The following is a 24,163-nucleotide window of genomic DNA, read 5'->3' as shown; positions in this document are numbered from 1 at the left end:
TGTATAAATTCAGCACTTTGAACAGATAACCAAGTACAACTTAATTAGGAAGATTTGTTTCATCTATGTGTATCACCGGAGGAAAGTCACTTCACTAGGCATATGTAAGGGTTTACATCCACTTTAAACAAAAAGCTAGTGCCAGATAAACTGATTGGACCTGGATAAAGAGAGGAGGATTTCACACCCAGAGCAGTGAGCAGGAAGACACACACCCATCCTCGCACACATCTCCGGAGATACATACCTATTTATCTAACAAGACTAAGAAACTGTATTGAAAATGTTTTGTCACAAACATTTTTTTTTTCAAAAGGTATTATGTTGGTGACTCCACAGAGGTTTTATTTGAGCGGTGGTTTTACTGTGAAGACCTGGGAAAGCAGCTTATTCCAGTTATTAACGAGTAAGTTCATCACCTACTGTCTGATCCAGGTATTGCAACACAAAGATGTATATTTCTGTGTTTTTCAATGATTTTTAGTTTTACAATAAAAAATTAATCTATTGAAGCCCTGCCTAACTTTTTATATAAAAGTACCCACAACTTTACAGAAATTTAGATATTTTTATATTATTTTGGGATGAGACATCAAAATGACAGAAATCAGATTACTGACAGGGAGACCACCTGCTTTTAAAGCTGGACTCTTGTACTAAGGCTAGGTTCACGCCTATGCAGATTGCGCTTGAGTGGTTTCTGCATTGCGTTTGGGGTTGCGTTTTTGCACTTGTGGTTTTTTTTTCTTTTTCTGGCTGCTAGGCAGATTTAAAATGCAAAACACATCAAAAACGCATCACAAATGTGGCAAAAATGCATTAAAAATGCAGCAAAACGCAATACATGCTTTTTTGCAGCATTTCCATTAAAGTCTATAGAAATAAAAACTTTTTGCGCTCTAAAGTTCCTGACCCTTTCCAAAAAACGCACCGGTTGAAAACGAACAGATGTGAATCTGTCCCATAAGAAATCATGTTAAATGGACTATACTGCGCTTCTGCAAAACGCTGCATAAAACACTTAGGTGTGAACCTAGGGTAAGATTGCCTACTCTTCTCCCTGTGTGCACTAGAACCTGCAGTAAGTCAGATAGAGCCTCCCACGTTTCCTGGCTGGAGGACAGCCAGCATCATTTAACTCTTTCTTCCTTAGCCTTACTATTTCATTCATTGGATTTCAATTCTTTTAATTGTAGCACTACCCCCTTAGGAGTCGTTGATGTTTTGGGTCCCCCTATAGTCCTGCACAGCCAGACAACATGCATTTTCTTCAGACCTTGCACAGGAGACAGTAAACAGTCCTTGAGTTTGTTGTTTTTTTTATTTTATTAGGGGGTATTAAACTTGAATGGGGTTGAGGGATGTATGGGATGACCCAGGAACATTAAACTGAGGACAGTTCCTTAACAACTCTGTCCAAAGACATACAATTCTCATCTTGTAGAGCTCACCAGCCTCTCCTAGCGTACTACCCCTGACTCCAGATGAATCCTCTCCTCATCCACCTGTACTGGGTGAATCCCTGGGCAAGGGGACCTGGAATCTGTCTCTTTAAATCAAACAATCCCAGATGGGGGCTAGTCAGGTTTCCCACCCAAATGCCCATTCCCCTTATCCGGCTTAGGGAGTGTAGGACTACTCACTCTTCCTCTCCTGAAAGCTTGTTGGGTTGGTGGCTGCCTTTAGGCCTTCCGATGGGCTGGCTCCTTCCCCACTGCTCAGCTAGTCCTCTCTCAGGGGACTGCTGAGGTTGAGAGATCCTCCTTTCAACCTCAACCTGGAAGTAGGCCCCTTCCCACTGGGCCCCCTCCCAGGCTCCTGCATCCCAGCCTCTCACTTCATCTTCCACCTGAACTCTCCTGCTGCTGAGCAGGCTCTGTCACACTTAAAGGCTGCCCTGGCCAAGCCTCCTGCTTGGGGATTGGCCATAGTCCCTTAAGTGTGCAGACCAGCCCCTCTTCACCCCCACCCACTGATTTCTAGAGACTTCTCAAGTCTCTACAGCAGGGGTAGGTATCAGGGAACTGATTTGCAGAGCCCTCAGCTCTGACCTGAAATGACCTGGCTGACTCACACCCAGGATGACTCATGCCCAAGCTGCCATCCAGCCTTTCTTTCTAAAAAAAAAAATGAGCTAGCTCCCCCTGGATAAGTAGAGGGGCACTGCATAATCATGGAGGCTCAGCATCACATGTAGACATTATCTAGGACAGTCTGCATGTAATTACAGCCTGTCTAGGAACATTCCCTCCTCCAGACTGACTTCCACCCATAAAGGCATTTTTATATTTGCATAATTCTTCCCAAGAGCCAGCCCTCTGCTTGCATCAGGGCTAAGGGCTTTTAGAAGGAGTACTGAGACAGGGTGATGTGATGTTTTTAGAAAACCATGTACAGCATACTGCCAGTGGCTCCAATCAGCCATGGTCTGCCTGTATTGCATAGAGAAACACAGAGACCCAGTGCTAACATCACTGGATCTAACATACGTTATTAATGAAAATAGGCTTTGTTTAAACATTTCATTAGCATGGCATAAACAAAATGGGAGGGAAGAACCAGGGAATGCAAAATATAAACATATTAAACTTTGTCTTTTGTTCTGATTATCTATTGATACTTGTGAATATTGCGTTAAGGCATAAATAATTCTGCATTTTATATTTAGTTAACTTTAACCAATAATGAAGCTACAGTATGTGTTCATATAAATCAGTGGTCTCCAAACTGCTGCCCCTGGGCCGAATGCGGCCCTTTGCCTGCCTCTATCCGGCCCTCAGGGTACTATTCTTCCCACTGTCACCAACAACAAGGCACCATTTCTTCTACTGACACCAATAATGGGGCACATTTCTACCCACAATTAGATACTATTCCTCCAATTAATACCAAGGACGGGGCACTACTCCTTCCTCTGATACCAATGATGGGGCACTATTCCTGCCACTGTCACCAATAATGGGGCACTATTCCTGCCACTGTCATCATTGATGAGGCACTATTCCTCCCACTGTCACCAATGATGGGGCACTATTCCTCCCACTGATACCAATGATGGGGCACTATTCCTCCCACTGTCACCAATGATGGGGCACTATTCCTCCCACTGTCACCAATGATGGGGCACTATTCCTGCCACTGTCACCAATGATGGGGCACTATTCCTCCCACTGTCACCAATGATGGGGCACTATTCCTCCCACTGTCACCAATGATGGGGCACTATTCCTGCCACTGTCACCAATGATGGGGCACTATTCCTCCCACTAATACCAATGATGGGGCACTATTCCTTCCACTAATACCAATGATGGGGCACTATTCCTCCCACTAACACCAATGATGGGGCACTATTCCCCCTACTAACACCAATGATGGGGCACTATTCCTCCTTCTGTCACTAATGATGGGGCACTATTCCTCCCACTAATACCAATGATGGGGCACCATTCTTCCCACTGTCACCAATGATGGGGCACTATTCCTCCCACTGTCATCAATGATGAGACACTATTCCTCCCACTGTCACCAATGATGGGGCACTATTCCTCCCCCTGTCACCAATGATGGGGCATTGTTCCTCCAACTAACACCAATGATGGGGCACTATTCCTCCCACTAACACCAATGATGGGGCACTATTCCTCCCACTAACACCAATGATGGGGCACTATTCCTCCCACTGTCACCAATGATGGGGCACTATTCCTCCCACTGTCACCAATGATGGAGCACTATTCCTCCCACTGTCACCAATGGTGGGGCACTATTCCTCCCACTGACACTAATGATGGGGTACTATTCCTCCCACTGATACCAATTATGAGGCACTATTATTCCCACTGATACCAATGATGGGGCACCATTTCTCCCACTGTCACCAATGATGGGGCACTATTCCTCCCTCTAATACCAATGATGGGGCACTATTCCTCCCACTGACACCAATGATGGGGCACTATTCCTCCCTCTAATACCAATGATGGGGCATTGTTCCTCCCACTGTCACCAATGATGGGGCACTATTCCTCCCACTGTCACCAATGATGGGGCACTATTCCTCCCACTGTCATCAATGATGAGGCACTATTCCTCCCATTGTCATCAATGATGAGACACTATTCCTCCCACTGTCACCAATGATGGGGCACTATTCATCCCACTGACACCAATGATGGGGCACTATTCCTCCCACTAACACCAACGATGGGGCACTATTCCTCCCACGTCACCAATGATGGGGCATCATTCCTCCCACTGTCACCAATGGTGGGGCCCTATTCCTCCCACTGTCACCAATGATGGGGCACTATTCCTCCCTTTAATACCAATGATGGAACACTATTCCTCCCACTGTCACCAATGATGGGGCACTATTCCTCCCACTGATACCAATGATGGGGCACTATTCCTCCCATTGACACCAATGATGGGGCACCATTTCTCCCACTGTCACCAATGATGGGGCACTATTCCTCCCACTGTCACCAATGATGGGGCATTGTTCCTCCAACTAATACCAATGATGGGGCACAATTCCTCCAACTAATACCAACGACTGGACACTATTTCTCCTTTCACTGACTAAAAGCATATTGTCATTTTTTTTACTCCTACTGATGCTGGGACATTTTCTACTCCCACCGGCCACTCCTGCCCCCCTAAAGTCTGAAGGACAGTAAACCGGCCCTTTGTTTAGAAAGCTTGGAGACCCCTGATATAAATAATTGTTAATGTAGTATTCAGTGCAGATAGTGTAAGTACCTGACTGATGTGCTGTTGCTGTTTCTTTGTTTATTCAGGAATGTACAATCATTCCCACACCCCCAAAAGTTTGACCCTGGCCTCCTCTGACTTGTGACCTCCCTTTGGTCTGTTACATATACAATTGAAATCATTTTGTTATATTTGTTTAATAAATGCAAAAATACTTTTAAATCCTGCCAGAAATCTAGTGTGCTCGTAACGTTCTGTGTGCTCTGCCTCTGCTGACTGTTATCAGTTGTCATTGTCCCCAGTTCTCTCTGTGGACAACAGAACACCCTCCCTCCATGTTAGAGAGAAGAGAAGGTGGAGGTGTTCTGGAGTCCTTCTAGTAGGCCTCTACCATAAAAATCTAATAAACATATAAATATTTCTTTTCAGATTTTTCAACTCAAAACAATATAAAACTGGAAATCCTGACCCAGGTAACATAAAAACTCTCAGTACAAGGAATGATTATTTGTTCAGATTTTGCTGTTCTGTTAGGGCTCCTTCACACAGGCATTGAAATAGATGGTTGGGTCGCATTTTAACTCTTCCCAAACGCCTCTCAATGTCACTCAAAATTGTTAAAATAGGGAGCAGATGGAGGTGTTCACACACATGATTAGCGTTGTCTTATGTTGCAGCGAGGCAAAAATAGTGCTACCTACAGAGATTGGCAGGCATTGATGATTTGCAACTGCCTCCATTCACTTCAATTGAAACACATCACACGCACTACAAACTCACTGTACTGCATTTACAGTGCAATCAAGGTGCGGTTGCAAAGCATCAAAAGTAACCATTTCCTATTTTAGCCTTGTACAACAGAAGAAGACACATCTCACAACGCATTTGAGGAGTGTTTCCTGACACAACATGAATGCCTGTACAACACATCCAAATACACGTTAGTGCTTTCGTACACTTTAAGGCTCCATTCACACTTGTGCAACTTCAAAATCTTGCAATTTTCATTGCGACTTTACAGTGCAACTTCATGCGACTTTGATGCGACTTTGGATGAGTGCGACTTTGGCTTTGGCGAAGGATGATTGTTTGTGCTGTACAAAGTCTCACGCAAGTTGCACACAAGTCACATGTATATCATTCAGGTGTGACTTTAATGCAACTTTGGAGGGTTTACATTGAAGTCTATGGCCCTCAAGTCACATGAAAGTAGTGAAGGAACTATTTCCAAGTTGCTGCGACTTGAGGTCACACATATATGAATGGTACTTATTGGGAAACGGGGGGGGACTTGTCATGCGACTTTGGACCCCAAAGTTGCATGACAAGTCGCACAAGTGTGAATGGACTCTTAGGCTGCTTTTGCAATTCAGTACCTTTCTGAAAGACCGCTTAGGCTGGAGAATTTTTTTATCCAACCCAAAAAAGATTCAACAAACTTGTACAACAATCAATACAACACATGTAAAAGGGATCAGCTAGATGTCAATAATATTTCAAGTGTATATTACACCTTAAAGTGGTTGTAAACCCTCACATATACCCAATGAAATGACTGGGCACGGGTGATACAAAGCAATGAAACAAATCCTACTTCATAAGTTGTACCTGTTTAGCTATAGCTGTCTTTCCCCTACATCCATTCAAAGTGCAGAATTTACACAGGACCTTTCAGATCTGAAAAGCAGGGGGCAGGGAGCTGAAGTTACATCAGTGAGGAGAGCACTGACAGCTGATTGGAGGGAAGAGACACACCCCACTCCACACAGCACACAAGAACAGAGCTGAGGCTGTCAGTCACAGGTTGTGCCCTCCCCTTTTTACAATTTTTTTCTTGGTGTAAGGAAAACTTGTCATAAGTGACTCATGCTGATAGAAGAGGAATGAGGCAGTAGACAGAAATGACACTCTGGACTCAGACATGCACACACTATAGAGGGATGCGCTTTGTCCATGTTTCATGTCTGAAGTTTACATCCACTTTAAGGACCCTTTTAGAGGTGTGTTTTTGTATTGCAAGTGCATTGCCACAGGGACGTAGATACATTTTTTTTCTGGGGGGGGGGGGCTCAGCTCGCAGCCGAGCTGTGTTTTTACCAACCCCTAACTGCTCCACCTTAAACTGCAAAAGCAGCAGATGGGTGCAAAAGTTATATAGGCTGTTGCACTCGGCAGGAAATGTGACCCATTCACCATGCAGTTGTGGCGCAGGTTTTTAGCGGTTAAAACAGGCAGCAAGGAGGCAACATACGCCTCACAGATGCATAAACCTAAACAGAACAAAGACAGAGACCTAGCACTTTGAGCCTACTGGGAAGATGAACTTCATTAAAATAGTTGCAAACTAGACAGCAATGAGCAACTATTGAGGAAAAAAAATTTTAATCAGACATATGGCACACAGGCTGTAATATACTATATGTACTGTAAGTGCAGGTGTAAGGCTGGCCACACATGGATTGTTTTTGCGATTAGCTGGTGCGCTGATAAAAAACAAACAGATTTCCCCATCTACAAAAGCAAGGTGGATGGAGAAACCCTGCCAACTCTGTTATTGTACTCTATGATGGCCATACATGGATCCAGATTCTGCCAGTTCAGCAGGGACTGGCCGAGTTTCGATCCATGTTCAGGGAGGTTTGTACAGAAGTCAATCTACCAATCAGCTGATGAACTGCACTGCATAGGTGACCATATTGGAAACTGTCCTTGCTGGAGCTTGTTCACTTCCATTGACATTTACAGATGGAGCAAAGCGCCCTGTTTTTTACAGTCTCTCCCCTTAATAACAGACAAGTGGTAACTCTGCTCTGGGGGAGGTTCAGACCCCCCCTTATCTCCCCCTTATCTACGCCCCTGCATTGCCATGTGTCATGGTGCATTGTCATGCATTATTAACACACATTCATGCATATTTTCCATGTGTTTTTAAATTTAGAATTTGGACTGGATAGAGTTAACAGCCTTTGACTAAGGCTGGTTATTACACAGCATTAAAGCACACACATGTAATGTGTTTTGATGTGTTTAACATTGACTTGTGTGGGTCTCACAATGCACTAAAACTCATAAATAAATGGACATGTATCAAAATACCTTGCACTGCAGCATGGAGATGGGAATAGACACTATTTTTATTATTTATTATTATTTTTATTTAAATTCTATAGGGACATTGGACATGTTTGAGCATATTATAAGGTGTGCCTTAAAATGTAGCACTGTAAATGGGTCCTATGTACAGTATGTATCATTTGCAAACTCAGCTAATTCCATGTCTGTGTGTATTTCCCATCATGTATTGGTGGCATAGAAATATTCATTAGCAACGAACATGGTGTTAATAGCCAATTTACTATCAAAAAGCACTATGACATGTTCCTCGGGCTTCTATAAATGGTCACAGTTGGGTACAGTTAGACACCCCCTCCATCCATTGCACACAGGATTTTTTCAGCGGTTTGGAACTGTGGTTCCAAAGATGGCGGTGGCATGTTTCCACCATAAGGAGTTTTCCCTTATATTCCTATGCAGAACCCTCTGAATGGCAAGCCATACAATTATTTGTTAAGTGGCCTCTCCATAGGAATACATGGAAAACTCAGGCCAATGACAAAATGAGACCACGTACCATTGCAAAAATGTACTCAGCGGATACTTTCCTGCCAGGATCCTAGAAAATGGTAAAGACATTAGTTTTGATTGGAGTAGTTCTTTAGTGATAGATTATTCATTTATGGATTATAGGTCTACTTAAAAATGTATGTAGATTTAGCTTTCCCCCTACTGGACCACTGGATTCCAAAGGTTCTTCTCCCAAATTAGTGCAGAGGCAGCCAGGCACACAGCAACAGTCCACTCATTCTGGCTCAATCAGTCTAGGGTGGAGATGTCTATTTTTTGCTGAAACTTGCCTGGGGAGGATAGTGGGGTACGGGATACTCCAAAATGTCTGAGCACAAAGTTGGGGAGGACCCTTCTCTAGGGAACAATGACACTCCCAACTGTAGACCAGGAGAATGTAAGAGCATGAGTAGGATATAAAAGTAGACTGGAACAGTCTAAGTTTCCCACAAATTGCAACCACATGACAGATTTGTGCAATTATTAGGAGGAGACTGGAGCAGTCTGGGTTTTTTCAGCTGAAGATCACAAGATGAAATAGCACAATAGGCACACCAGAGCAGTTTTTAACATGCAAAGTTAGGTACCATAGATATACTGCAGCTCAATAGATTTGGCTCTACTCATGAATCCCAGTAGAAGCAAGTCCATAGGCTCAATCCAGGGAGGGAGTAGTCCAGCAGCCAGTCCAGGAGGCTTCAGGGCTTAACAGCCTCCCTGAAGCACATGGTTCCTGTTTCCTCCAGGGGAAGAGCAGAGCTACCCAGGCCCCTGGCTATTTACCTGCCTCCCACTCACCATCTTGGCACACCTCTCCAGAGACTGACTGAAGCACGGTAAAAGCCCAACCTGAGCATTTGAATTTCCCACCCTGAACTCTGGAAAATTCTCAACAGAGCCAGGGAGAATCAATCAAGTCCTCAGACTGTGGCGCTAGAACAGACCAAGGCATCAGATCACAGCTCCTCTGGTTACAGAGTGAGTCAGACTAAATTTACCTATTATCCCTAGCCTAGGAAGGTGCTACACAGACATCCATTAAAATTAATGCTACGTGTTCTTCATTCTTTTACTTAATAGGAACCATTGATCAAACCCAAGTCTTCCGAGTCTCACAGTTTGTAAATGCCACTTTCCAGAAATCATTTGAGTAATTTGTTATCTTAGAACTCATTTGCATCAGCGAATGTCCCCAAATGTCTTCTGGAAATGATGAAACTTCAATTATTCTATCCCCTTGTGAATTCCAAACACTGAACAAGTTTGGGAGAAACGTTGCGAGACTCGTCTAACTTCCAGCACTACCGTGAAGTACAGAACAGGCAGTGTAATATGCATTAGCTTCAGACTTAATCTACTGATAGAGGCATTTATATTTCTTTTATGATATTAGATTTTATTAGGTCAGTAAATCACATAAATAATTATTGGGCAGAATAGGCAATAGGTCTGAGATGCAACTACTGTATTATTTTACTTCTGGTGAAATAATGGGCAGTCTGATATTAAATCTCATCTCCGCTATCTGAGGAGGAATCCTGCATCAGTCAGTTACTCTGGTCCAGGGGTGGACTGACCATTTGAAAACTCGGGCGCTGCCCGAGGGCTGGGGGTCAGTAGGGGGCTCCATGAGATGCCCCTGGTACCATTTTCATAGGCTTTTTTGAGTTTGGGCAAGGACACAGGGGCACCATGATCCCCTATTGCCTAGGGGCCCCATGAGTTGTCAGTCCGTCCCTGCTCTGGTCATATGTTTAAGAAGAACTACATTCTAAACTAAACATTTTCCAGAGCTGCCAGTGGCAACCTGTTTAGACTTTGATCTCTGAAGACTCTGAAGACTTTGCAACTTTGCACTCAGACATGTCAAACCCAAATTAAACAGAGGGCTGTAGTGAGAAAAATATTTCTGCAAGGGGCTATGTTAGATCTACTGAGGGCCTCACAAACCTAATCACAAAACATAATAACATAGTAAAACATAAAAGTAATATTACTGCAATGTAAAATATTCTATACATGATAAAGGTGCCTGAAAACATTTTTGAAGTGTTCAGCTACAAAATTATATAAGAAAGGCTTTATGAGCTATTGTAGAGCCCAAGGCTGCGCTCATATATGATACTTAGAAATATGATGTTTGTAAGTGAATTGATAGAATGCTAACCAAATAAACCCACATTAATATTAAGACATTATTTACAAAAAATAAATAAAAAATCAAATAGCATTAAATTATATCTAAAGGCAAAACATTTTATTTCTTTGCTGGTGACAACCTAATAATTAGAATTTCCCGTTACATATATAACAGTAACAATGATCAACAGGGCAAATAGAGAGGGATAATCTTCCTAATGGGGTCATTGACAGCAATAAAAACCTTATGGGGGTTCTAAACCATCACTACTCTGTCCAAAATGAAAACAGAGTTTTGGATTTTTGGCTTTAAATAAAGTTTAAAGTGGACCTCCACTCACAATTAACACATGCCATCATTCTAACCCTCCCTGTTACATGTTTGCTAGAATTTATTTTGTGGTAGCAAGTACCTTTTTCATCAGGCTCTCACTGACATAGCCCTTGGTCTTCCCGCAGCCTACTGGGATACACACCTCATATCCCAGGAGGCTTCAGGATAGTCTTCCCCAGTCAGCGGATCTCACACGTGCAGTGAGGGAGGCTGGTTATAAGTGATCAGGATGTAACGGACAGCTCCCAAATCCAAGATGGTGGCACAGTAATAAAAAAAAGCTGTGAACACTTTGGATTCTAGGAAGCAGGTTTTCTTAGGTTGGAAAGATTGTGTTTTTCTAAAGCCAGCAGGTGCTGACTTTGTTTTTGGATAGCCCTCTCTGAAGTTCCTTGTTACATCATCACTTATGTATAGCCCTCTCTGAAGTTCCTTGTTACATCATCATATATGTATAAACAGTGCATAGGTATATTATAGTATTGATAGTTATTCAATAGTGTAGAATCCTCACTGTGTAAAAATAAACTATCATTAAATAAGCCTATGTATATATACAGGGGCGGACTGACAACTCATGGGGCCCCCGGGCAATAGGGGATCATGGGGCCCCTGTGCCCTTGCCCAAACTCAAAAAAGCTTATGAAAAAGGTACCAGGGGCATCTCATGGGGCCCCCTACTTACCCCGGGCCCTCGGGCAGTGCCCAAGTTTCCATATGGTCAGTCCGCCCCTGTATATGTAAACCCACCAACATCCCTAGAAATAAAAGGAATGGAAGACTAAAGAAGAGGAGCCTTCATATACTGTATAAAAGACATCTATTATCAATAACATTTCATATGCTTTTATTTATATTGACTAAAAGATTGATCATTAGATCCACAAGGTGCATGACATTATCGTATTGCTCATTTTGTCTATTATACAGAGGCTATTTCCCATAGTCTTGATTGCTGGTAGAGGGAAGGTGGCAGATGTAAAATACATTTTGTGGGTTCAGAAGCCCAACTTCTTTAGGTTCTGTGAAACTATATTGGTGAAAAAAAACGCTACCTCCGCAGGAGCTGCTAATATATTCGTGTCCTCTGTTCGTCACTGGGCTCAAGACAGAGCCACACCCTGCTGACACCACCAAAGTACCTTGACCAGGGAGTCTCCTGGCTGTCACGCAAGGAAAATACGCACACACTATTATGAAATAAATGATTAGGTTGTATTAAGATCAAATAAAGAGGAAAGTAGGCATTTCAACAAATGCCCAGGGTTAACAACACACGTGTTTCAGCACAGGAACAACACAATACCATACAATACCTCTTTCAGGCATGCCGACCCATCCTGCAGGACTGAGAATATAAATAATAGCCCTAAGAATGGGAGAGACTCCCCAAGTGAGACAAAAAAGAGTAACAAGACACTAAGGCTAGCTCACTTGTAGGCCCTCAGTCAAAAGAGTCTAGGTTTAGACACTAGAAAGTTTGTCAAATCTCCTACACACAAATAAACTGTCTGGCTGGTTCATCTGCCGGCTCAGTTGGGGCCCTTAAATTGGCTTGCAGTGAAAGATGCAGTCCCTTTAAAGATGTGAAGAAACAGGATGGCTCCCTTTTTGGCTGCAAAGTGATGCAAAGTTGCAGAGCTCCCTTTAATATGTGGTGAATAGATGGGAAATGTTCACTGTAAGATATGGGATTGAAAACAAAGAGTCACTTTAAGAGGGGGAAGAAAGGATTGTCAGAATTATTTCCTAATAAATAATGAAGTTCAACCTGGGCGGCAAACTCCTTCCTTAAATGGCTTGAACTTAGGATAAAGTATCTAAATAATTCTGCCTAACAGGGGGGTTGAGGGGTTAACTAAGTCATATAACCTGCCAGCAGTGTTCTGAAGACAGTCAGGAATGGCAGGATGTAGCAACCAAAAGGCTCGGCACATGTGCCACTTGCAAAAGCCTATGTTGAAGAATGTCCTTGAACTGGTAAGAACTTGAATGACGATAAAAGTTTGCAACAAGGGTAGTGTTGGGTGGGTCAGGACCCCTTCTCCCGGGGCATGTGTAGGGTGAAGCAATGAGCATCTAGCTGCGCAGCCCCATTGTTGTTTGAAGATGTGACTGTGATGATGATGATGATGATGACTTCTATGATCATGCTGTGAACAGGTCTGCCCGCCACAGGATGCCCAGCTTATCAGTGCCAGTTGCAGCTTTTTGGCCCAACCCGGTCCAGTCCAGGTCCATGTAACAGTAAATGGTCTTGCTATGCAAGAACACTTAATTAGTTGAAATTCATTAAGTGTTCTTGCATGGCAAGACCACTTACTGTTATCTCACATATATATTCTTATTATTATAGCCAAATTTACCACCCTAACTCCTCCCACAGTTTTTACACTACATAGACAGTAATATACCGAAATGTGCGTATTGTTCCAGATTGATGTGCTATTACTTTGTGGAACGTTTCGCCGAATGGTTCACAATATATCAGCTTTTTTTTGGTGAAATTGGTCCCATAGGAATGAATGGCGGAATGTTCAAAACTAGAGTGGGAGCTGACAAAAGCTAGAGTGTGAGCTGAAAAATCAGGACATGATTTCTAAACTGCCATCACTCCCTCATTTTCAAGCCCACCTACACATATCTTATATCAAAACGTTCAGCTATCCCTGCTGCCACTAACAATGTCCACGGCTAAGCCATAGCCCTGATAGTTTTCACAATATGACCATTTGTTTGCAACTCACACCGCCCATTGACATTCATTGAAACTCCACTCTAGCCACCTCAAATTTGAAGGGCAATTTCTAAACTGCGACTGTGCCTTCATTGTTAATATTTCAGAGACATACTATACATCCAAATGTAGGTCTGGGTCATGTGATTTTCACAATATAAAGCTCTTCAGTGTAGGATTTATAATTTTTTAAACTACAACCGTTTGAATATGGCAACCGCCAGTGAAGTGAGCAAGTTGGAGCAGTTTGTTTTTAACCGCTCTTCTCTGCCTTTGCTGTAGAGTGAGTTGCCATAGGAACCCAGGTGTGTGAGCAGGCAGCAGAGTGACAAGCCACTCCACCCAATTACTCCGCCCACTCCAGCTGTAGACTACTGGTGGAGGCAAGAGCACTTCACACAGTTTCCCCAGAAATTGTAGCTTTTCTAGTTACTGTTGTTATTTGGAGATTCGTAGAAATCTGAATCTCCAAATAATGAAAATTTAATCCGTATTTAGATTTGTAACGGAACGTATCACGTGTCTACCAATCCAAATTCATTGTGAAGAATAGCTGGTTGTTATAACAACCATGACTCATCTGCTGTCAGCGGGAAATGTAAACAAACAAGTACAGGCATTAACCACTTTCCCACTGCCCTATAGTAGAACTACTGCTACAGGGTGGCAAGGCTGTGCAAAATCACGAATATATACGTGATTTGCATTTCTGGGTAGGGGGCGCGTGGCTTGTGGCTAGGGATGTCAATCACCGGGTCCCGGCTCAAGAGTCCCTGCAGGCACCCGACGATTGCCATGTAAAACTGACAGGGGAGAGACCTGTGTGCAAACAAGACAGGTCTCGCTCCTGCCAGCAAGGACATGCTGCTGTATATTTCTCTGCACAGCATGTCTCCCTAGTAAAACACACACAGCACAAAGTTAACCCTTTGATCACCCTAAATGTTAACCCCCTCCTGTCCAGTGCCATTAGTTCACTGTCAGTGCTTTTTATTAGCACTGACCACTGTATTAGTGTCATTGGGATGTCAGTGACAGTTAGTCAGTTCCCACCCAGTGTTGGAAAGCCTGCCGCAGTCCTGCTATAAGTCGCTGATCGCCGCCATTACTAGTATAAAAACAAAAATTCCAGTATATACACTGCCATTTGTAGACGCTATAACTTTCATGTAAACCAATTAATTTACACGTATTGGGATTTTTTTAGCAAAAACATGTCGCAGAATATATTTTGGCCTAAATTGATGAAGATATTAGATTTTTTAAATTTTGTTACTGAATATGTTTTACAGCAAAAAGTCAAAAATATTGTTTTTTTTTCAAAAGTGTCGTTTTTTTTTGTTTATAGCGCAAAAAATCAAACACCACCAAAAGAAAGCTCTATGTTGGAAAAAAGGACATAAAATTCATTTACGTACATTCATTCATTTGCATGACCGCACCGTTGTCAGTTAAAGTAACGCAGCGCCGTATAGCAAAAAATGGCCTGGTCAGGAAGGAGGGTAAATCCTCCGGAGGGTAAGTGGTTAAGTCATAATGTGCTAGTATGCATACTAGAGCATTATGACAGACTTACCTGAAAATGAAGCCCTCCCGTAGTGCACTGTCCCTGCTGTAGGTGCTTCCATCTTCACCTGGTCTTCTTTCCGGGTTTGTGGGCTTCAGCTGTATGAATGGCCAAGTTGAGATGACATCACTCCGCACATGCGCGGGAGGTACAGCCATGGCACAGGGCTCTGAAGGCAGTCCATTCATAGTCCTGTGTTCATGCGTCAGTGACGTCACCGGCTGCTGCCAGAGTAAATGTCTCCTAAACATTTGCACATTTAGTAGATATTTACTATTCCTATAGGTAAGCCTTATTACAGGCTTGCCTATAAGTACAAATCATGGTGGTGAGTTTACTATCACTTTATGTATATTTCTAACCAAATCTTTTTACCTTGGAACCCCTGTAAAGGTTTTTTTTTTTTTATATATTTGTTCATTTGTTGCTGCCTGTGTCCCAATGGGCAGATTTTACTTCATTTCCCATCCCAGAAACACAACAGAAAGTAAGAGAATATCTTTTTAAAGTATCGAAAAGCCACTTCTAATTGTCATTGGAACAAGTGTTTCTATTAACCACTTGAGCTCCAGAGGATTTACCCCCCCCTTAATGACCAGGCCTCTTTTTGCTACTCGGCGCTGCACTAATTCAACTGATCATTGCGCGGTCATGCAATGCTGCACCCAAACAAAGTTTACATCCTTTTTTTCACACAAATAGAGCTTTCTTTTGGTGTAATTTGATCACCTGTGCGCTTTTTATTTTTCACGCTATAAATAAAGAAAGGCCAAACATTTTGAAGAAAAACAATATTTTTTACTTTCAGCTATAAAAAATATATAGTAAACTCAAAGTTGTTTATAAATTTAGGCCAAAATGTATTCTACATGTTTTTGGTAAAAAAAATCCCAATAAGTGTATATTGATTGCTTTGTGTGGAAGTTATAGCGTCTACAAACTATGGTATAAATACTGCAATTTATGCCATTTTTCTGCTATACATCGCTGCGCTAGTTTAACGGACAATTGCGCGGCCATGCAATACGGTACATAAATGAAATTTACATCCTTTTTTTCCCCATAAATTGAGCTTTCTTTCGGTGGTATTTGATCACCTGTGCGGTTTTTATTATTTGCGCTATAAAAAAAAAGGTTGACAATTTTGAGAAAAAAAAAACAATATTTTGGACTTTTTGCTATAAAACATGTCCAGTAAAAAAAAAATGCAAAAATAAAATTTAGTCATAAATTTCTGCCAAAATGTATTCTGCTCCATGTCTTTGCTAAAAAAAAGCCAATACGTGTAAATTAATTGGTTTACGTGAACGTTATAGCGTTTACAAATGGCGGGAAAGATACTGGGATTTTTAGGGGTTTTTTTATACTAATAATGGCGGCGATCAGCGAATTATGGCGGCGATCAGGGACTTATGGCAGCGACCAGCGACTTATGGCGGGACTGCGGGACTGCGGCAGACATTCTGACATTGGGGGGGGGTACTGACTTGGGGTCACTGACATCCCCAAAAACACTAATACAGTGATCAGTGCAAAAAAAAAAAACACTGACACTGTACTAATGGCAATGGGGAGGAAGGGGTTAACTTTATTTTGCAGGGAAGGGTTATAGGAGTGAGGGGAGTGTTTTACTAGGGGGCGGGGGTGTGTACTGGACGGGACACCGCTGATCGAGAAAGAGAAACTGTTCTTTCACGATCAGCTCATCCTCGAGCTGACAGGGAAGTGACAGACAGCACAGCTACTGCAGCTGTGCTGTCTGTCACTGTTTGCCGCCGATCGCCGGGAGATAGCCGCTAAGGAGCGGCTGTGACCCGGCGACTCACATCTGCGGCGGTGATCGGCGGGACAAATAGGGCGATGGCGCACCTCGTGCGCGCCCCCCTATTTGTTTACAAAACACACATTTTAAAAAGTTGTTTTGCCTGTGAGTGCCGCCCTGCCGCCGTATATGTACAGTGGCTGGGCGGCATGCGGTTAAAAGATTTCCCATCTATTCCCGTTTTAGTGAATTTTCTCGTTCAGTCTCCAAAGCAAAGGGAAGGATGAATCTTCCTAGCTTGGGCATAACTAACAATATATACCTGCCAAAGGTTCTAGACCTTTTCCATCCAAAAAAAAAAAGGATTGGGCCTTACATACACTTTAAAAATATTTTCATATAAAGCTCTTCAAATGGCTCAATGTAACAGCATTCTGTGCCAAACAATCCTCTCCGGTATGCGTCTTGATGTAGTTCGTCTATTCAGGATATTTTGCATTCTAAAAAAATACAGCTTTTACTGGATTTGTGTAAAGTGCAAATGAAAACCATCTTTAAATCAGCTGATGTTTTGCTTGTAAATTTTAATTATCTCTATATTTTTACAGAATGGACACCACAACTCCCTTTCGCTCTCAGTACTGTGAAAGTCATGGAACCATTTTCATTTCAAAGCTGGCTAGATAAACATCGCTCAGAAATCATTCAGAAAAAATACTTCCGTTTATTTGCAGGTGATCATGAGACAGAGGTATGGTATCTCACAGGCATGTGGAATATTTTATTTATTTCTGGTACTTATGTAACACCATCAATTTACGTATCGCTTTATTTTACATATATATTGTACATTCGTATCAATCCCTAACCCTCAAGGGGTGTACAATCTAAGGTCCCTAACTTACATTCATACATACTAGGGACAATTTAGACAGGAGCCAATTAACCTACCAGCATGTCTTTGCAGTGTGGGAGGAAACTGGAGTACCCAGAAGAAACCCACACAGGCACAGGGAGAACATGTAAACTCCATGCAGGTGGTGATGTGGTTGGTATTCGAACTGGATTAATATAAATATCCCACAACCAAAAATGTATTACCAGTTCTTAGATGTGGTGGCTGCATTTGTTTTCTTATTTTAGGCTTTTTCCCTTTATGTCCACCTGGTGATCCGGCTAGTAACACACTTTCTTTCTTAGGGTGGCTACACTCACTCTATCTATGGAGGAGCAATGTAGGCACCCTTGGACAGCAACATTGTCACCCACTAGAGATGGTAGTGTTAGATGGGTTAGTAGACATAGATTCATTTTACATAAGTGACTAACAAATTAAAGCCTAACTCCAGCAGGAAGTTAGCATCAACTTTTTCAGCAGTTACAGGAATGTATCCTTTTGGAATAAAGGTTTTAATTAAACGAACAAAAGTTGACAATTATAAGCCCCGTGTCAGTGTTAAATGGTTTGGTGTTGATTTATTAAAGGCAAAAAGGCTGCTCACATGATTGTCCCTGGCATTAGTATCCCAAGAATAGGGATGGATAGGGAGGGGCCAGAGTGCGTGACGTCAGCACGTACCGGAACGTGGCAGCCACCTTATGGATTTGAAACATATCATTTGGTTATATGGTGACAAGTTGTTTTAACTTTTTCATTGATATACATTCAATACTACGTTTTAAGGCAATAAATCCTTTTGAATATATACACTATGAGGATTGTCTTGCTTTTTGGATGATATTGTCCTCTTGGAGGATAATTCATTTTCACAGGTTTACCTCTGGCATAATACTTGGATTAACAGTTGGGAGTTAATGTCTTGATATGGGAATCTTTTGAAAGTGATCCAATAGGTGTTTTCCTTCATTCAACACCTGGGAGTCAGCTTATCCCTTTAGAGCCAAAAGTGTCCGGGTTTGTTATTAATATTTGGAATCTGGACTGCGCTTTTTTGACCCGTACTTAATTGAGGGGTCATTTCGGTCTGGTAAGAGGCAGCATTTTTTGGGGTGTTGGTGATGGTGGACTCTCCCAGTCTATTGGAATTTTTGAATTTATTTTATATCCATATATTTTATTATAGAGGCATTTATTTTTATTTATGCCGGACATTATTGGACTTTTATTTTATTAATTTATCTATAGCGCCGCACCTTTGTTTTTTATATCCCAAGAATAGGGCTGGATGTACACTGTAGGACGCATGCACCATTGTATATAAAGAGAACACTAACAAATCTCTAGGATCCTCGGAAAGGGTATTTTGGCAAAATAGACTTTGTATGTCTTTTCTGCCAAAAACCTCTACCTCCTAGTAATTATTTGCTTGAGGGACTTTAGATCTGCTTTAACTGCTTCCCGTCTGCCCATTGCACATAGAAGGCTGATGGGAAGCAGCGCCGATGCAGGCTAACATTCCTGTATGTCAGTTCACATTGGCAGCTCCTGCACAGCTCTCAGAGAGCGCACCCAGGAACCCGGCAATCGCCTGGACACAGCGGATCACATTACCGTTGTGTCCAGGTGATCACATGGTGTTTTATCATGTGACTGCTTTGACTAATCACAGCACACACACTGTAAACACTGGAAATGAAAGTAAAGAACACTTCTCTCTGCTCTCAGTGTGAGATCGGAGATAAGTGATCTTGCAGTCTGTGAGTGTACAGCAGCCTGTTCGGCTTGCCTTGTACACTCACACAATGCTGTGCCAGCCACACCAGTGCCCCACTTTAGTGGCCCTGTGTCCCTGATCACTGCTCCAGAATATCTATAATAAATATGCAGTCAGCTCCTGTCACCTGTTCCATTGAATACAACCCCCCCCCCCATACACCAAACCAATGTCCTGATCACCACCATACCAGTGTCATGATCACCACCATACCCCAAGCCAATGCCCTGATCACTGCCATACACCATACCAACGTCTGAATCACTGTCATACTCCATACCAACGTCTGAATCACTGTCATACTCCATAGCAACACCCTGATCGCCACCAACCACCATACCAGTACCCTGATCACCACCAACCACCATACATGCACCCTGATCACAGCCATACCCCATACCAGCATGTTGATCAGCACCATACCCCATACCAGCACCCTGATCACCGCCATGCCTGTACCAGCATCCTGATCACTGCCATACCAACATCTTGATCACCCCATATGTCATAACTGCTTTACAATCACCACCATACCCCATACCTGCACCCTGATCACCGCCATGCCCCGTACCAGCATCCTGATCACCACCATACCTCATACCAACATCCTGATCACCCCATATGTCATAGCAGCTTTATGATCACCACCATACCCTATAGCAGCTTTCTGATCACCACCATACCCCATACCAGCATTCTGATCACTGCCATACCCCACGCCAGCACCCTTATTACCCCTATACCCCATACCAGCGTCCTGACTACTGCCATACCAGCGTCCTGATCACCACCTTACCTCATGCTAATGTCCTGATCACCACCATACTACATACTTGCGTCCTCATCACTGCCATACAGCATACCAGCATCCTGATCACCGCCACACCTCATACGAACATCCCGATCACCCCATATGTCATACCAGCTTTCTGATCACTACCATACCCCATACCAGCTTTCTGATCACCACCATACCCATATCAGCACCCTGATCACCGCCATACCCCACACCAGCACCGTGATCACCGCCATACCCCATACTAGCATCCTGACTACTGCCATACCAGCGTCTTGATCACCACCTTACCTCTTGCTAATGTCCTGATCACCACCATACTACATACCAGCATCCTGATCACTTCCATACATCATACCAGCGTCCTGATCACCATCTTACCTCATGCTAATGTCTTGATCACCACCATACTACATACCAGCATCCTGATCACTGCCATACATCATACCAGCGTCCAGCATTTTTGTGTCTCAATTGATCAATTTTTAAATATATGTATATCCTTAGCTTGTAGACTTATAGCTTTCACACAGACTAAATAATATACACTGCTTTAGGTTATTTTTACCCTAAAAATGTAGCCAAATACATTTTGGCCTTAATGTATGAAAAATTATTTATTTGCAAAATGGTATAACAAAATGAAAAACAAAAATGATTTTTTTCTCGAAATGTTCGGTATTTTTTCATTTATATAGCAAAACATAAAAAACCCAGTGGTGATCAAATACCACCATAAAAAATCTCAATCTGTCTAAAAAAAAAAGTATAAAAATGGCATATTGGTACAATGTTCCATGACTAAGTAAATGTCACTCAAAGTGTGATACTGCTGAAAGCTGAAAATTGGCCAGGAATTGGCCAGGACTGGAAGGGGGTGAAAGTGTCCGGACTTTGGTAAAGGCGCCTATAATTATCCTTTAAACAGTGATTCCACTCAATTTTGCTGATATACAAATGGCCGCTGAAATTATTATTTAAAGTTCTATATGTGCAATGCAATGAAAAACATATGGAAGAACAAGTGAGTATATGTGACTATGCCATAATTTCTTTTTGAAAGGCTAAGGGTTGCCATATAAAGTTGAAGTTGATGTCTAAGTTTTGTGAAGCCCCCTCAGGGCCAGGGGCTGCTATTAGCTCTTTGAGAAACCAGTAGCAGAATTAAAGAAGTGACTGCCATTAAATCACAGCATTATTACATTTACTGAAATGAGTGAAAAATCTGCAGGAGGGCTACTTTGTTGTCCTCTCATCCCATTAAGACATACAACAGAGATGACGCAGCAAACTCCAGAGAATCATTATCATTGTTGGAGTCCTAAAGATCTCTGAGCAGCTGAAATTATGAGCCATCCTACTGATCTGTTTTCCTAATCACAAATTAACATTTCATTGAAGATATAAATATATTATAACATTTACATCCCTCTAATACTATGAGATAATGTTACGCAAAGGATGTGGTATGTAAATTCAAATGCATTGATCCTTTCCTGGGAGTCAAGCTATTTCAGACTTTGGATCAAGAGTCAAGGTAATTTTAGGCGGCTCGGTCATAATAAAAATGATGAACAATGACTGGAGGACATGGATACTCATGTAAAACCCTGCTGATACTGCTTGCAGGATGTTATATGGGCACAAGCTGCCCAATTGTACAGACACTGTTGCAAAGCTTTGTGGGATTCGTAGGTTGACTGCAGGACTTTGCTGTTTGAAAGCGGGCTAACAAACTACATTTCCCAGAGGGGCTGGCGTGTGGGCGGAAGCAAATAAATACGGAAGCCCAGGAACCCAGGGCAGAAAGTGAGGGGTGAGAGCTGGAGAACAGAGGTGGAGAGGAAAGCCGTGTGGGATGCCAGAGGACTGGGCCAGGCTGGGCTGCAGAGAGAGGGAAAGGAGAAGCTGCTGACTGCAGACAAGTCTGGTGAGCTGTCCCACGGGCTGGAGGTCCAGAGTGATCTCTAAAAGAGGAACCACCAGAATACTGGGGGGCCCCATCTACAGAGAGATCATCAGCTACCTGATCGCTACAATGGATTGGGTGGGAGAGCTCCATTCTCATGCAATTTAAGTTGCCAATAGCATTATTCAAGTCTGCTGCTTTCTGCCTAATTTCAACTGACACTGTTCACAACTTACACATGTTAAGGTCTAGTCCACTCGGCCTACCAGTTACTACACTCTCAGCATAATCCAATTACAAGAGCCCACTGCTGTGTCTTGCTCTCCACAAGTTAAGCCGCATCATTGCCTCCATCGCAGTAGGCCCACATTCACCAAAAAGTTCCTGCATTGCTGTCTTTTGCCACTGGGGTCCCGAGAGGAATTAATCCCTACAAAGAGGGTTTCTGCTTTACCGCTTCTGTGCCAGCCTATAGCAGAAATACTACTACAGAGCGGCACGGGTGCGCAAAATCACGTGTGTATGTGTGTGTGTATATATATATATATATATATATATAAAATATGTGATTTAGCGGTTCTGGGTAGGGGGCACACATGCCCTACCCTCGCTACCATTTGCAGCCTCGGTTGTCAATCGCCAGGTCCCGGCTGGTGATTTCTCGCTGCTGCCCGGTGATCGCCGAGTATCTTCATTCAACAGGGGAGAGACCTGTGTATAAACAAGACAGATCTCTCCCCTGTCAGCATCTGCCCACTGCTTTGTATGGCTCTGCATAGCAGAGCAATGCAAAGCAGTGTGCTTACAGTGAAGCACACACAGTAAAGCAGCACACAGTTAACCCTTTGATCACCCCACATGCTAACTCCTTGCTGCCCAGTGCCATTAGTACAGTGTCAGTGCTTTTTATTAGCACTGATCAGGGGCGGACTGACCATTTGAGCACTCGGGCACCGCCCGAGGGCCCAGGGTCAGTAGGGGGCCCCATGAAATGCCCCTGGCACCTTTTTTATAGGCTTTTTTAGGTGTGCTTTGAGTGTGGGCATGGACATAGGTGCCCCATGATCCCCTATTGCCCGGGGGCCCCATGAGTTGTCAGTCCGCCCCTGGCACTGATCATTGTATTGGTGTAACTGGGGATGTCAGTTCCCCCCAGTGTCAGAATGCTTGCCGCAGTCCCGTTATAAGTCGCTGATTTGCTGCCATTACTAGTAGAAATGAAAAAAAATTCCAGTATACATACCGCTATTTGTAAACGCTATAACATTCACATAAACCAATTAATATACATGTATTGGGATTTTTTTTTTAAGCAAAGACATGGAGCAGATTACATTTTGGCCTAAATTTATGGCAAACTTTTTTTTTTATTTTTTTTTTTTATTTTTTTACTGGATGTGTGTAGCCTCCATAGCGGTCTGATTATGTCCATATTTCTGTGCTCAAAGCGGTACATTTTTTTGCATAGAAATATGTAGATTTTTTATTGTAGGCCTGTAATTTTTAGGAATAACTCACTGAAATCTGTCCGAACAAGGGTCTAGTAAACATCCCGGGTATGTTAAAATTTGAAATCATAAATTATAATTTAATAAATAATCATAAAATAATAATATAATAATAATACATTTAATTAAATAATATAATCAAACCAAAAACACTGAAATTGGAAATATAGCGCCAAGTTCGCACATCGCTGAGCAAAGTCGCAAAATCGTTTTCAGTGTCTGATGACGAATTTCCCCACGAATCATTATCACTCAATTCTGCAAGTGGTTCTAATTTACTATCGCTGCTCTCTAGCTGGTCTAAAACCGCTTTTGACCTAAAGGGATGCTTTTTGGAAGCCATGGACGTTTCTAAGTTTCCAGGCAGAAAGAACAGTAAAAATGCAGGCAGGGCAC

At 42.6% G+C, this 24,163-nt stretch overlaps 1 protein-coding gene across 1 annotated transcript in view; it reads left to right on the top strand.

Annotated features, from left to right (window-relative positions):
* HAAO (3-hydroxyanthranilate 3,4-dioxygenase) overlaps positions 1 to 24,163 on the top strand; it is a 91,196-nt gene that overhangs the window by 45,890 nt on the left and 21,143 nt on the right. Inside the window, exons 5-7 of the mRNA XM_089677853.1 lie at positions 317 to 406; positions 5,146 to 5,189; positions 17,488 to 17,630. Of these exons, the coding sequence (XP_089533979.1) occupies positions 317 to 406; positions 5,146 to 5,189; positions 17,488 to 17,630 (277 nt within the window). The remainder of the gene's footprint in view (positions 1 to 316; positions 407 to 5,145; positions 5,190 to 17,487; positions 17,631 to 24,163) is intronic.

This window comes from Staurois parvus, unplaced genomic scaffold, assembly GCF_062004578.1.
Source record: "Staurois parvus isolate SC_StPar_1 unplaced genomic scaffold, SC_StPar_1.0 ptg000192l, whole genome shotgun sequence".
Lineage (NCBI taxonomy): Eukaryota > Metazoa > Chordata > Amphibia > Anura > Ranidae > Staurois > Staurois parvus.
This window is presented reverse-complemented; position numbering and strand designations above follow the sequence as displayed.